Source organism: Lepidochelys kempii, chromosome 21, assembly GCF_965140265.1.
Source record: "Lepidochelys kempii isolate rLepKem1 chromosome 21, rLepKem1.hap2, whole genome shotgun sequence".
NCBI lineage: Eukaryota > Metazoa > Chordata > Testudines > Cheloniidae > Lepidochelys > Lepidochelys kempii.
The window spans coordinates 7415969-7432144 of NC_133276.1; the positions used below are offsets into that span (position 1 = coordinate 7415969).

At 47.7% G+C, this 16176-nt stretch overlaps 2 protein-coding genes across 38 annotated transcripts in view; one reads left to right on the plus strand and one right to left on the minus strand.

The window, feature by feature from the left end:
* The window catches only part of RBBP5 (RB binding protein 5, histone lysine methyltransferase complex subunit), a 174567-nt gene that overhangs the window by 146651 nt on the left and 11740 nt on the right, over nt 1–16176 (plus strand). The window lies entirely within an intron of this gene.
* Nucleotides 1–16176, minus strand: part of NFASC (neurofascin) — a 187600-nt gene that overhangs the window by 40562 nt on the left and 130862 nt on the right. For 21 of the 34 annotated variants that reach the window (XM_073319968.1, XM_073319973.1, XM_073319969.1 and 18 more), the window contains 3 exons: nt 8836–8958; nt 7660–7833; nt 1442–1480 (listed from right to left, as the gene is read on the minus strand). The exons of 1 other annotated variant lie outside the window; for it this stretch is intronic. In XM_073319968.1, the coding sequence (XP_073176069.1) occupies nt 1442–1480; nt 7660–7833; nt 8836–8958 (336 nt within the window). The remainder of the gene's footprint in view (nt 1–1441; nt 1481–7659; nt 7834–8835; nt 8959–16176) is intronic. 12 more of the 34 variants (XM_073319989.1, XM_073319988.1, XM_073319993.1 and 9 more) reach the window with 2 other exon arrangements.

Consider the following 16176-nt stretch of genomic DNA (forward strand, 5'->3'; position numbering starts at 1 on the left):
GTTCTTCAAAGCAGACCAATCTGGTACCCTTTGTTTTAGGAAGTGACAATACAGTAAAAGAAAGAAAGGTCTGTAAGTGAGGGAAATTTGCAAAATAATATTGATTAAACAAACTCTGCTGTAACAAAATAGAGGGGGGAGGGAACATCTGCGAAGTAGAAAAGCAGAACCTAAAATACACCATTTTGTGACTGAAAACAGGCCCTGTGTTTGCAGTCAGCACACAGGAAAATCTTCCATTGAAATCCCATTTCCTTACAAGGAAAACCAAATGCCCCTACCCAATCCTTAGCACTGTGTCCACAAGATAAAGCATGGCTTCTTACAGATCCCTTTAGTGCATGCAAAAATGGGTGCTGTCATCTCAGATCAATAGCTCTTCATTGGCACAGGGCATTTGAGATGCATTTACTGGCAGACACGATCCCATGTGCTGCTCATCTGAATCACCCAGGATTGATCAGCCTGGCTGCAACAGCTTCTGCAAAAATCTGCTCAAAATACTCTGCTCTGAAAAAGCTGTTTCTCTGAAAGTTGCACGCCCGTGATGCTATTGCATTTACAGAGGGGAAAACCCCTCATTTGTACCAAAAGGGAAAAAAAATTCAGAAGTGATGCTTTGGCGTTTGCTGTGTTGACACATTTTTGGGTAGTTGGGGATTTAGGTTTCCTAGAAAGCAGGCAGAGACCCCCTTTCAAAAGAACATGGTTTCTCTGTGTCTCAGTGTTGTTACGGAAATATGCAGTAGAGGGCAAAGCCAGCAAATAGCCTAACATGCAAGCATGCATAGCTGCTGCACAAACATTATGCTTAACCCTTTCAATGGAAGCCTGGGATAGAGAGAACTTTTTAGCTGCTGGCCACTGGAGAATACAGTGTGTCATGTACATTGCAGGGTTCGCATGTAGAACTTTGGCTCCGCAAAGCATACACGTAAGTAACGCACCCCTGTATTTCTAGAAGGGAGTAACAGCTGCCGTAGAGTTGTACAGGAATTTTCATTTGTATAAAATGCTGCACAATGAAAAGAGAATACACCCTTAGTACCTGCAGGGGGTGTTTATTTATGATACTACTTTGCATTGTCACATGCATTCTAAGGATAAACATAAATTAAGCTGCACGTAACATACTCAGGCAGCATGAATGCAACATATTGTCCCCATTGGACAGAGTGGAGGATGGAGATGCAGAAAGGTAAAGCAGTTGGTGCAGAGTTGGGACTACAACCCTGGTTGTCCCGCTGCTGTGCTCTAACAACAAGGCTGCACCCCGTTTTCTCTGTGTTGGGCCCTTCTGGAGCAAAAGCAGGATTCTTATAGCCAATTTATCCTCCGACAGCTTAGTTTGCTCATTGAAAGGGTTAACGTGGTGCATGCTTAAGTGCCAGCACACCCTAGAGACAGCCCTTGACTGTGCATTGCCCCCCATGCCTGTTACCTCCTCCTCCAGTTGGTACGGTACCTGGGGTTGGAGTGGCTTCAGAGTGCAGCGCCAGGTATAGGGAGGGGAATACAAGGACAGCATAGAAGAGAGGGGAAGAGAAAACAAAGGAATATATAAAACCACAGCACATTAGTGAGACTGGGGATCAGTCATACACACAGTCACCAAAGGGTTTAAGAGAGAAAGAAAATGCATTAGCTACACCGCAGCAATCCCCTTTCTATGCATAATAACTATAGCTATTTGCATAGGCCAAAGAGAAGGAAGATTCCATTGAGTCAGAGATGAATCATCATTCTCAGTTACACATACCCCACCTCCCCAGCAAATGGATGCTAATGGTCAGGTTCTGCCCTTGTGCGCGGCTTTGATTAAGTAAAGCATTTAAGCATGTGCTTACATCTCATTCAAGGGAGGACAAAATTGGACCCTCCACGTTCAGCTTGCTCTAAAATCCAACTAAAGGGCGTATTATGTACATAAGGTGAAACTGACCCAAGCTGTTGTAATCTCTGAATCAAACAGAGCTGTGTTTAATTTTACCCTCATGGTTGAATGCAGCCTGATAGAAATGGAAGCAACATCTGGGTAAGTTTATTTATGACTGAGTCTGGTATCCATCTCTGAAGACAGAACTAAAGCAGTTGATTTCAAGGTTTGGTTTTCTGAACCTTCTTCCACTGAGTTCCAAGTTCTTTTTAGGGGGTCTATAGCAGGTATGTAAAAAATCAAACCAAAGTCATTTAAAGCTGCTAAACAACGCTCTGCTTACTGAGGTTACATACCATTCATTAACAGAATCCTGCCCAACCTAGCCTTGTGTTAGATATATACCAGTTCTCGTGTTCTAGGGCCAAATCCTGCTCGCCTTACTCATGCAGCTTCAGTGAGACTGTGTAAGTAAGTGAGATGAGCAGATCTCACCCTTACTCTTTGTTTTCACTAATGGATAATGGATTGGTTGACCTGTCAAAGCCAACTCTCAATGAGTGCCATTGTCTGTCTTTACCAAGGAAAGGGAAACTTGCCTTTTTTAGGCTGACAATTCACGGCCTGTATTTACAGTGGTATCTGAGAGAGTTATTTCTCATTCCTAGTAAGGGGAAGGAAATGTAATGCATCTCAGCTAGCACTGTGGGATAGCGGTGGGCAAACGCCGCAGATCTGTTAGGAAAGTATAACTATCCGTGACCCAGCAAAGTGAACAACAAGCATATGTGGAACAAACCAACCTAAGGGTTGTTATTCATGTCCTCTAAGCAGGGCATTCACTGAAGCCGCTGCTTCAGAAAAAAACAGTGTATGGCAGGGACCCACGCCACTGAACGTCAGTTTTGCCAATATTACAATACTGTGTAACAGTTCTGGAGCCTGTCTGCTTAAAGACATATAGGAAGCCTTTCATTTTTACTCTATTTTCAATAGGATACCTTTCCAACCCACCATACAATTAAGGAGGAAAAAGAAAAGCAAACACCCATTAAATAAAATCGGAAGTTTAATTGAATTGTATGTCAGCGAGTGCTATAGAAGAGAAAGAGACAGCTTTGTCTGTCTTCCATCCCTAAGGGCTCCTGACCTTTCACTCCATTTGATCGATGTCTCACAATGGGCGTTTTATCCTATTATGAATCTGTGAGTTGTGGCAGTTTCCTTCTGCGGGTCGTCTGTTGATTACTGGGGTGATGGGAAAGTGGCACCATGCCTCTCCCAGCCTGTCTCTGCAGTGGCTCTTGGGGTTTTGTGGACTAGAGAATGCATTTGTTTTATAACTCTCCTTGCACCAATAAAAACAATTTAAGATTGGCAGAAAATATGTGGGCCCTGCTGTGCGATGCTTAGCACAGGGGAGTTGCTATTGCTGCTGTGATTTGAATGTTCCAAAGACCTAAAAAGGTAATACAGGTGGGGGTTTATATTCAGAAAGCGCTTGATCCAGATAAGCGTGTGGCCTAACCTAACTTGGGTTACGATAGCTTACCACAATAAATGACCTCCCTGATGGATGAGGGATATTGATAAAGGGTTGTCAAGCACACGGTTTTGGCAGAAAAAACGGTTGCTAACCTTTCCATAACGGTGGTTGCTCGAGAGGTGTTGCATATGTCCATTCCAGAGTAGGTGGGTGTATACCCCGAACACAGTTGCCAGACGTTTTTCCCTCAGTGGTACCCGTCGGGTTGGCTCTGGCGCCCTCTGGTGCAGTGCGCTCATGGCACTGGTATAAAGGGATCAGTTGATCTCACGCTCCCTCTGTTCCTTCTTTCCGGCCAACTCAGGAAGGAGGGTGGGTCTTGAAATGGATATGTGCAACATATCTCGAAGAACAACAGTTATGGAAGGGTTAGTAACCCTTCTTTCCTCTTTGAGTGATTGCACATGTCCATTCCAACGTAGGTGACACCCAAGCAGTTGTACAGGTGTTGGCCTCGGAGTTCATGGACATCCTGACTGCAACATAGCTCGACCGAAACTGTCATCGTCGCTGGCCTGTTGAGTGATGGTGTAATGAGTAGAAAACGTATGCGCTGACATACAAGTCGCTGCTCTGTAGATGCCCTAGGCAGGGACATGGACCAGGATCACCGCTGATGACGCTTGCGCTCTTGTGGAGTGGGCAGACAGGATACCTAGTGGTGGAACACCTGCCTGCTCGTAGCATGTGCGAATGCACAATGTGATCCAGGGTGAGATCCTCTGAGTCGAGACAGGGAGGCCTTTCATCCTGCCAGCTACCACTGTGAAGAGTTGGGTGGTCGTCTCTGTGTAGAATGCTCAGGCACGTCTGAGATCCAGAGAGTGGAGACGTGGCTCCTCCCTGTTCATGTGTGGTTTCGGGTAGAAAACCGGCAAGAGGATTGACTGATTACTGTGAAACTGCAAAACCACCTTCTAGGCCCTTGAGGAAACAGGGAGACCTCTCATGTAAGAAAACAGAACAGTTATCCACCGGGGAGTGAAATGCTGAAATCGCTGTGAGGTGTACCTTAATCGATGAAATCGCTAACCCCTATTGTTTCAGGTGTAACAAGTACTCAAGCATGACCTGTAGTGATGACTGCATGGGTGAGAGACCGTGTTGGGAAGCCCAAATGGAGAACCATTTTCATTTGGAGAGGTATGTAGCCCTGGGAGAGGGCTTCCTGCTACCTAACAGGACCTGGCAGACCTGCTCCGAGCAGGCCAGCTCTGCGGTATTTAGCCATGTAGCTTCCAGGCTGTCAGGTGGAGGGTGCCAAAGTTCAGGTGGAGCAGTCAACCGTGGTCCTAGAAGATCAGGTCGGGGAGTCCAGGGAGCAGTATCGGAGTTGCTAAGGAAAGGCCTAGCAGCGTGGCAAACCAGTGCTGACGGGGCCAGGCTGAGGCTATGAGAATGACCCACGCCCTGTCCAGCTCGATTTTCAGCAGAACCTTGTGCATGAATGGGATAGGAGGGAAAGCGTAGAACAGGTGCTCCACGGGAGCAAGAAGGCATCTGTAAGTGAACCCCGGTCTGTGACCTTGCAGGGAGCAAAACTAGTGACACTTTCTGTTGAGTCTGGTCACAAACAGGTCTTTGGGGGAGTTCTGCACCGCTGGAAAATGTCCCTCAAGATGTCTGGGCAAAGGAGTCACTCATGGTGATTGGAGAAAGATCTGTTGAGGTGATCTGCCAGCTTGTTCTGTGCTCCCGGAAGGCGAGAAGCCTTGAGCTGGATTGAGTGGACTACGCAGAATTCCCATAAGCAAACTGCTTCCTGACACAGGGGGGAAGGGTGAGCCTTCCCTGTCTGTCGAGGTAGAACATGGCTGCAGTGTTCTCTATGAGCACTAGTATGCTCCTGCCAACAATGTGAGGTGACTGCTCTGAGCTCTCTGGTGTTGCTGCAGCAAGGAGAGTAGCTCCAGTGACCGTCACCAGCGTTCAGAAAGAACTGATGGGGCACAGGGTCGGCCTGGCCCTTTCTACCTACACTATGGGCCGCCAGAGCCGACAAGTCACCACTGAGGGAGAAATTTCCACCAATTGTGCTTGGGGCAAGCGCACACCTATATTAGAATGGACATGTGCAATCACTCGAAGAACTGTACTTGACATCTATATCTGAAGATGGTTGTTGCTAGACTGGGTCAAGCTGTAGCATGCAGTAGGCCTTGCAAAGAACACAGCATGCCAGTTATTGGTCACAGTTGTTGACTACACTTTCTCTTTGTAGGTTGGCAATAGCTCAGTCCAAGAGTGCCACCTTGTTTCTCTGTCAACAGAATCCTATCAGGAGTTATACAGTAGTGAGCTATTATACTTCAGAGTTTGGGCACCCTAAAAGTAAGAGAGGTTATTCCCTCATGTTCTACATACTGGCACAGTCTCAGAAATGCACTTTGTAACTACAGGGAAGATACAAAGCTATTTCAGAGGAATTCCTAGACCTGGGTAAATAATGTTGGATAGTTCCCTCTGGTGGCTACCTGAAGTGTGCACTCTCTTCCAGGAAAAAGAGAGAGCTCAGCTCAGTAGAAGCATCTTTGTGGATCAATGGCACAGTCCATCTGGGGGATGGATTAAGTGGACCCTCCCACCCCAAATTTAAACCCTGTCAGCTCTGATTCTAACCACTAGACAACAGTGCTGTCTCCCTTTGATTGTCTTCCTAGTTATACTGATAACCTAGATCTCCTGACACTGGCTGGGTTAAAGTTTTCTCCTCTTTACTGGACCCTCCTAGGGCAAATGCCAAAATACTGTATGTTGTAGCTTTTGAGGGTCAATTACAAATATCCTGGCATAAACCCCACCATTAATGACTAAACACACAGTGATCTCCAAAACTCCTTAATTAACTTGGGTCTTTTCCTCACTCCCTTCATTTCTTTTGCGAGATTGAGTGCAGACCCCCAACAGCCTCTCCTTCCTGCCTGTGGGCTAGCAGCTAGAGACTAACATTCCCCATCTACCCTGACAGTGCACCAGGTTGGGCAATGAAATCCAGTCGAGGTGCTGCTTCTCATTCGATCTAGCAGCTTGTCAAACTGCAGGGATTCCCTAGCAGCCTGCCAATGCCTGCCACCTTTGGAATGGTTAGATCACCCACGTTTTTGTATCCCATGGATACGTCCTCGCTGGATCGCTCTGGCCCACTGTCTCCCAAGCATAACATCGACACAGCAGTATTGTTCAAAGAGATTTTTCAATGTAAATACCATTACTGGAATCTGCACTCAACATTTCTGTGGTGAACTCCATGTGGAGCTACAGTAAAAGGGTCATAGAAATGTATGGCTGGAAGGGATCTCAAGAGGTCATTTACTCCAGCCTCCCACACTGAGGCAGAACCAAATAAATTGGTTCTAGACCATCCCTGATGGGAATTTTGTCTGACCTGGTCTTTAAAATTTCCAGTGCCAGGGATTCCACAACCCCCCTAGGTAACCCTTTCCTGTGCTTAATTATCTTTGTAACTAGAAAGTTTTCTTAATATCTAACCTAAATCTTCTTTAAGCAAAGGCCTACTAGAAAGTTTCTCACTCTGCATACACTGTCTCCCCATAGAGTATATATCTAACTGATGCTACACAGCATGTGAAGAGGGCAGGCATCAAGAAGACTGTCTACTGCTGTGCATGGAGCAAGCATTTCTCTGTAGTTGTAAAAGAGAGAAACCCTCATGCTTCAGGGCATAAGACAACCACTAACTGCCTGGGGTCAGGAAGAAACTTCCCATAAGGGCAGGTTATTGTTTCATAATTGTCCTCTCTGAGGGTTTTTGCACTTTCCTCTGAAGCATCAGGTGCTGGCCATTGTTGGAGACAAGACACTGAGGTAGATGGACCATTATTCTGCTGCACTATGGCAGTCCCTATGTTCCTAAATTTGGAAAAGCAGTCACTACTTTTGCCTAACTAGCTACTCATATGGCCCTCATTAATGGAGTATCTGAGCACTTCAGAATCATGAATGGATTTTATCTGCACAACATCCTTAACAGTGCTATCCCCATTTTACAGATGGGTAACTAAGGCATAGAGTAGAACTTTCTTGCTCAGGGACTATCGGCTCTGCTCATGTCACAGTGAGAAAGTTACCCCCTTTTCCCTTAGTAAAACCACATACTGTATGTGATTTTCAGTGTAGTCTGTAGTTTTGGAAGATGTGCATAATGCTCCTTGTGTTTTAACTCCTCTGGGACATGTACCCCACCCGCAAAGTCACAGCAATGCTCTCCTCCACTTACCTTCATTCAGCGGGGCTGGTGACTCTTCCACAATGGATTCTCCGTCTCCCACCTGTGTCCTAGCACGCAGGAAGAATCTATAGCGCGAGATGGGGTCTGTCCTCTTGAGCGTAAACCTTGTTTGGTTTGGGGAGAAGGTCTCTACCAGTGTTCTGCCCGTTTTGGATCCATTAACTGGGGAGAAAGGCAAGCTGAATAGGCTTCAGCTTTGTTTCAGACACATGCTATGTTACACATTTCATCTCCTCCCACCCTGGGCCAGGAGCGGAAATCAGCTGATGGTCCAATATACTTCTGGATTGACTATGGTCAACAGAAAGATTTGTGGAGATGCAACAAAACCTGTCTGAGAGAGCAACAGCAGCCAGCTGCCTCCTGGTGGTGTGTGCATTGAGTAATGGCACAGCTGAACTGTACTGACTAGCATAGGTGCTGGAATTAAGGGTGCAGGGGGGTGCTGCTGCACCCTCTGGTTTCCATTATATCCAGGGTTTACAGTTTGGTTCAATGGCTTTCACACCCAACCCCTCCCACACACACTACACAAATTGTTCCAGCACCCCTCCTGGCTAGAGATGAGATTCACACCCATGGAGAGGGCTGGTACATGTCCTGCTTAAGCTCTCACAATGAGACTTGTATTGTGCATAGTCCTTGTGTTTGGCCCTCTGCATTGCAGTGAATTCCATACTGTTTGGGGATACTGTGGGGGCAGTTTCACTCTTTCTGCAGTACAGTAATCTTCCAGGAGGGAGGGGGGTGTGCATGTGTGAGAGAGAGAGAGAATCTGCTGTACTGATCTCACTGTATTTAGACTTTGCTTGCAATTTATTATTGCAGTCTGGGGCTAAGCCTTATTTTTCCTCCTATGGCCAAGTCCTGCGAGATGCTGAGCATCTGCAACTCCTCCTGGCTTACACTGAAATATTGCAGGCACTCAGCACTGCAGCAGGACTTGTCCCCTTCAGAAATAGCAGATGTTTTACCTTGTCATGGAAGTCTCTCATTCTTTAAAGCGCTACTCTTGTGCTGTCATATTTTGGAAAATACCTTTTAGCACCTGGGAGAAGGAACTCTTTCGGGGTTTGGCACTGAATAACCTACTCACCCAAGAGAATACTTGATGAGTTAAAAATAATTGATCAGTTGAGAAAAATAAACAGGTGTGGAACGTACAGGCTTGGTATCTAAGGTTGTATCCAGTGAGAATTCCATTGGGGTGTTCAGGGTGGTCCCATTCCAAAGTGATGGTTTCCAGGTTAGGCTGTCGGATTCTGATATACCTGGGGGCACTGGGTACTTGGGAGGAGGATGGGGCCAGGAGGGAAAAGGAAAGAAAAGACAACATACCTTACAACATGGTACACGTTGCAGGGTGGCTTACAAAATAAAGATGCACCCACAAAGATCAGATGCTAATGGAACAAAAACTGCATTAAAAACCATACAGCAGCACTGGGGGTTTCATAAGCACGCTGAGACTCAGAACAATTCTGCACATGAATCCAACACTAGATTCAACAGAATTTGAATGATTCACTATTCATTAACTGAGATGCGTGTACTGCAATCTGATAATTCTCTGCTCATGGGACCCATACCAGTGCAGTGTGCATATCATACCTATGGTCAGAAGGGACTGTCATGATAGTTAGTCTGACCTCCTGCACATTGCAGACCACAGAACCTCACCTACCTACCTACCTCCTCCTGTAATAGATCCATAACCTCTCGCCAAGTGACTGAAGTCCTCAAATCATGGTATAAAGACTTCAAGTTACAGTGACTCCCCCATTTACACTAGTTTAAACCTGCAAGGGGCTTGGGCCCTATGCTGTGAAAACCCCCAGGCTCTCTGGCAATCTGACATGGGGAAAATTGCTTTTTGACCCCAAATATGGTGATCAGTTAGACCCTGAGAATGTGGACAGGACCCACAAGCTAGGCACCTGCCCAAGAATTCTCTGTAGTAACTCATAGACCTCCCCATGCAATGTCCCACCTCTGGGTGTTGGAGATATTTGCTCTGTGGGGGCTAGACCTACCACCACCACCACAGTTTGCAACAGGCAATCGCCTTTGGCTCACATGGTAGACACTTGTGTTTTGGAGATGAAGAACTAGTGTTCTTCACCCCATTTCATAACTTGTATGTGTAGTTTATCTACTGAGATACCTTTTGTGGGTATCATTACACCAACCCTCTGCACCTGCACCCCGACGTCTGTTTCCTGTTACACAGAGAGGCTGGTCCAGGTCTCTTCCCCTGCCAAAGAAATACTACAACTGCTGTTCTGTTTATAACAATGCCCAGTAAGGTATCCTGCCACTGCTACCTGTGTAATCTACTGCAGAGCAGGGAGGGCCTGGTTTACTAACATCGTCATACAATAAAACCACATATGGCCAGGCCCCTGGCTGGCGTTAATTCATCTTTTGACAGGAAGGCTACACATTGACGAGCCAATATGAGGTGCAGTTATTGAACAAGTTGCCCTGGGATACTTTGCAGTTTTCCCTAATCCTCCTCCAAGCCAGTCAAACCCCTTGTTAAGATATCAGTTTTGCTCCCAGCAATCTGAGGAAACCGTCCTCAGTGTACAGGGATTTCTAACACCTGCACTGCATGAGTATGCTTAGAGGTACAGGAAAGGTTTTTCCACCTTTAGCATATCTCCTGTGGAAGCAGGAGACTCCACCATTCCTGCCTCTAGGGAGGCTCCCTAAAGGGGGGGGGGAGGGGAGCACCAGTGCCCAAACCCTGCCCCCTGCACTGCCCCTTCCCCTGAGGCCCCACACTGTGCTGTGCCGAGGCCCCACCCTCATGGCGCTCTGAGCCCCTGCCCTTGTGCTGCCCCTTCTCCCTGAGTCACTGTCCTAGCGCTGCCCCTTCCCCTAAGGCCCCGCTCCCATGCTGCCTTTTCCCCCCAAGACCCTGCCCTCTGCTCACTCTCCTCCCGTACTTCACTTTCCCTTACAGCCGGTAAAAAATGGGAGGGCTATCACTTCTAAAAGTGACGAGGACCTGGGCCCCCTTGTTCCAGTGCTCCTGCCTAGCTTTTGTGAGAGCTTGGAAGATCACCCAGCTCCCCAAGAGTGTCTTTTGGCTGGGATGTCACATATGCAGCTGTGTGCACCCCCCCTCCCCTTTCCATTCTTGCTCACTTGGGCCCAAGCCACACAGCCTGGATGGCTCTTGGAATGTACAGCTTGTTTGCAGGCAGCAGTAGGGACAAGATTTTGCCCTTAAATCCTAGCGCTTTGTGTAGAGAGGACTGGTTGGCAGGTCCCATTTGGCTCGTTGAAATACGTGGTTATGGTGATGTGGCTTGCTTTTCAAATGCAAAGACTGATTCAAGTTGTACTGCCAGTTGATGGGGTGGCTCCGTCCTGAGATGTGCATGTGACTTCCCAGTGATCAGAGTGGCACATGGTGCACCCAGAGGCACAATTGGTAACCTTTCAGTCACCCTTTGCTCAAAACCAGAGAGCAGCTCAGCAGGGCAACTGAATTGGTGTATAGATGCATTTGCTGGTGGTGTGTTTGTCTGACCGGTATTTGATATGTCCTATTGAAACTGGACAAACTGCATGGCAACTTCACTGCTCCTTAGCACAGAACAGTTTTAGGGTAAGGCCAGGGGCGCCCCATTGTGTGCTCGGCACAGCACACATACCATAGGCCCTGTCCTGAAGAGCACATGGCCGAAACGTTCAGAGCTGGCAAAGCAATAACTTGCTAGGTAGTGTGGGCCAAATCCTGCTCTCAGCATTGTTTATAACTGCAGAACTTGATTCAGATTCTGTCATTAAGCTGGGATATTGAACAGGGTTTGTTTTTTAAATGGAAGCTTTGAAGCTAATACATATCAATTTACACCCATTAGAACAGTGAGGAGCTTCTTAAATAATTTCCTGACAAGCTGCACCTCCTGAGAGCGTTATCAGACCTGGTTTTGTGCTGAAGGGAGTTATAAAACCAGCACAGCTTGCTGGGATTTGTATGTGCACAAAACTAGGTCAAATGGTACAGAACCATAACACACAGCTAATGGACTACATCTAGAAAAGCTCTTCCTTTTTTGGGCAATTGTAGGAGTTTTGCATTATGAAGGACTTCAGGATTTGGCCCAATGGCTTTATTTCCCCCTTTAATTACAACTTTCAATGAATGATGATACTTTTACTCACAGTAAGGTTTTAAAAGGACCACAGCAGAAGAGTTACAGCCTCCATCATGGCTCTCTACTCCACATTGTTACTTATAATGCACAGGACCATAAACATAAACCTTAAAAGATTCATTGCCAGTTGCTAAAAGCTGCAGTGCTAACAAAAATCTACTGAGCTGTTTACAAATAGGATCTAGAGTAGTGGTTCTTATTGAAGCTGTTCCATTTTAATTAACCATTAATTGGGCCAAAGCAGCAAAAATGAGACACCCTCTGTAGTTCAGAGGTTGGGGTAGTTCCCTGGGATGTTGAAAACCTGGATTCAATCCCTATGTCTGGTTGGGGAGGAGCAGACCTTTGAAGAGGGAGTACCCTTAACCTTTGCTGTTGAAGCTGTTCCACTTTAGCTATGAATTGGGGCAAAGCAAGCACTAATAGTAAAGAGCCCTCTGTAGCTCAGAGGTTAGTGTTTGTTCCTGGGATGCTGAAAATCCTGGTTCAGTTCCTCCCTCTACTTGGGGAGGGACAGGTCTTTTGAAAGGGAGCGCCCTTAACCTTTCCTCTTGAAGCCGCTTCCACTTTAATTAGCTATGAATTGGGGCAAAGCAAGCACTAATAGTAAAGGGCCCTCTGTAGCTCAGAGGTTAGTGTTTGTTCCTGGGATGCTGAAGATCCTGGTTCAGTTCCTCCCTCTACCTGGGGAGGGACAGGCCTTTGGAGAGGGAGCGCCCTTAACCTTTCCTCTTGAAGCTGCTTCCACTTTAACAAACTATGAATTTCTCCAAAGCAAGCTCCTCTAAAGAGGTGCCTTCTCTGGTGTAGAGGTTTGGGCATCCCCCTGGGATGCTGAGGGCCCTGGTTCAATCCCTGCCATGGGGAAGGGGTTTACAACATGCATCGGCTGCCTCTGGGGTCTTTTACTTAAATATTTGGGGGGGGGCACCTTAAAAAAGCAAGTCACTCTTTTGTCCCCCGCGGCTAGGCTACCCGCCCAGGCTGTGGGAGACCCCAGGCCCAACCCCTCCTCTGCAAGGGGTTGTGCCAAGGCTCTCCCACCTCCTAGGAGACCACCCACCTCCCAGCCCCACCCCCCACCTGGGCCCCCAGCCACCGCCCCTCCCACCTCCCACGCCCACCCCCCACCCACCACTCTTGTGAAGTGAGCGATCTCTGTTCAAACCCCCTTCTGTTTCCAGAAAGACAAGGGCCTTCCGCAAGCGAAAGGGGACCTAAACAGGAACCTCCCACTTCTCTCCTGGGAGGTGGGATAGCCTTCTCCAAATCCTTTTAAATAGTCAGAGGAAGGATTTGAACCAGAATCCTCCACCTCCTAAGCAAGCAACTTAACCACTGGACTATAGAGTGACCCTAGACTGTTGCCCGGCCCAGTTATAGTTAACTAAAGTGGAGACAGCTTCAAGAGAAAAGATACATGCAGCTCAAATCCTAGCTCCTTCAGGACCGGGGACTTGAACCAGGCTCTCCCACACCATAGGTACAAGCCCTGGCCACCAGGCTATACAGGGCTGCTTGCAAATTACCTTTGCTTTGGACCATTTAAGAATTAATTAAAGTGGAAGCAGCTTCAAGAGGAAAGGCCAAGGGCACTCCCACTTCAAATCCCTGCCCCCCATTCAGCACAGGAAAGACTTGAACTAGGGTCTTCAGCAACTCATGAAAGAGCCTTATCCCCTGAGCTACAGCACGCTTCTTATCTTTAGAGCTTGCTTTGGCCCCATTCATAGTTAATTAAAGTGGAACCGTTTCAACAGGAAAGGTTAAAGGAGCCCGCACAGCAGAATACCTTATAGCCCAGCAGTTGGGACCACAACTTGAGAGGTAGGTGGGTGCTATTCAAATTCCTTTTCATCAAACATCACTCTCCCCCAGCCTTGCTGACTACCCGAAACACTAGATGATAGAGTGATTCTCAGGCTGTCTGTGGCCCAATTAAGCGTTAATTAAAGTGGAACAGTTTCACCAACCCACATGAAAATATCCTTAGCTCAGGGCACTCACTTGAGAGACGGCAGATCCCTGTTCATCTCACTTTTTAGAGGAGAAGGAGGGGAGGGCTGTGGGGTGTGTGTGTGTGTTAAACTATCATCTACTACAGCCCACGTGAGGCCCCTAACCACTGGGGCTTAAAGGTTACGAGGGCAAGCTCATTCCCCGCTCAGGACACTCATCTGGGAGGCGGCAGATCCCTGTTCTCAATCCCCGCTGTGCATTGGGCAGAGGGAGGAAACTGCCTCAGGTTCTCCCCTATCCTGGGTGCGCACCTCAACCTAACAGCTATAAGGGATGCAGTCTCCCCGCTTGTGTGGATTTCGGCGGATGCTGAGTGTGCCTCCCAGCTCCAGTGCTGCAGGGACGACAGGCAGGGCAATGTCTGTTGGCCTCTGGTTTGAGAATTGGGCTGGGGCTCAGGCATAATAATAGGCAGCTGGTGCCGAGTATGGCAGCAGGGTATGTGCTCAGAGGCAGACACATATGCACGGAGGGAACTTTTACAGCAAAAACCTAGGCACCAAGTGAATTGAGGTGCATCCAGGGTCAGGCGGCAGCCGAGCAGGGGTTTTGTGGATCACAGCGATGCCGAAACCTGGGACTTAGGCTCCACCCGCCCTTTGTGTGCCTATACTGTAGACTGTGTGTGTCCACTCTTGGCTGCCTTGAATGCTGGGTTGTGTGGCTGTGGCATGAACTGAGCTCACTCAGTTCACTCCCCTACTCAGCACTGCATGCCTGCTACCTCAGTGCTCTCTGTACCTCCAACTAAAATGCTGCTGGAGTTCAGGGGAAAGGAGAGGCTCAACTGACACAAAAACTAAACCCTGACAGTATTCTGGGTCTGCATCTAGCATACCAGTTCTCAAGCCAGTCTGGCTCTATATTTGCATTTTACAGCACTTTAAAATTAAGCACAGGTCATTTGCTAGCAGGAGAAGGGAGCTTCATCTCAGCAGTCCTTTGACTGTGACCCTAAATTTGCACCACCAATGATACCCAAGGCCTGCTACTAGCATTGTTTGCCTTTGAACAAATGCTGCTGCAGGCTTTGTGCATCTCTGGCACCTGTTGACATTCCAAGTCTTGCTCACAGACCCAAAATAAAAGTCTAGTAATGCTGGGCTCATTGGGTTTTGGAGCTGTGTGTTGGTCAGCTCAGGGGAAGGCAAGTAAGATATTTTCTATGGGAATACTGCTCCCTCACCCCCCAACTTTGTGCAAAAGAAAAGTTATTTCTTCCCAGCCACACCAGCTGGAGTAGATAAACCCCCACCTCTGAGCCAGACTGTTTCCCTGGGTTCACTGAGTATTGTTGAAGAGTTAACAACTAATCCCTATGACGCTGCATCCCTTACTCAAACTCTGTGATATCCCCTGGCATAAGCCTGGAGTGAAATCAGGTGTGTGTGTGGGTGGACCCACATCTTCCACTTGCACCCAACCAGTGACCCTTGAGAAGGTCTTTAATCTCCACCTCCTCATTCAGTAAATCATTAACGCCCCCGCAGGGGCAATAACTTTAAAAGGCCCAGCTGTTAAGGGGACACCCCTCACTACTAAGTCCCTGCTCTGAAACCAGCACAGGAAAAAGCTTGTGGCTCAAATCCTTTCTTCTCCTCCAGTGAAGGGGGGATTAAACCAGCATCTCAGGTAAGGTATCCTAGGCCATACCAGGCTTCTTGCAAAGGAGTCCTGTTTTGCCCCATTTAATAGTTAGTAGAACAGCTTCCAGAGGAAAGAAGCTCCCTCTTCAAACCTGTTCTTAACAGGCAGGGAGAAGAGTTGAAGCAGGGTCTGTCTCTCTCTCTCCCCCCCCCCCCAAACTCTCTCAAGATCAGCAGCCTAACCTCCAGTCTATAGAGCAATTCTGAGCCTTTTGCTGGCCCAACTGGTAATTAATTGAAGTTGAAAAGCTTCAAGATGCTGGCTTTTCTCCTCTATCTGGTGTGCAAAGCTGTAACCACTGGAGCTCAGAGCCAAGTCTGAGCTGGAGGTTGCTCTGTCAGCACCAGTCACAGCAGATCAGGGAGTGTCTGAGGCACAGTGAACATCCGTCCTGCCCCAAAGGCCCTGAGTCTGCTACTGCCCATGCAAAACCCAGTGGCTGTTTGTCAACACCACAGAAACACCATTCCACAGAAGAGGGAAACATGTATTTCATGGCTCTGCAGAACCCATAACTCACCACAACTGGCAGTGTCTGCTCAGATGAGGTCTGGGCCTACAATGCCAAGGTGAAGGAATATAAGGCAAGGGTGAGCTGTCTGTTATTGATGCTTGGAGTCGGGGAGCCCAGGACTGGCATAGCAGTGGACTGTGGGTCAGGATGGAG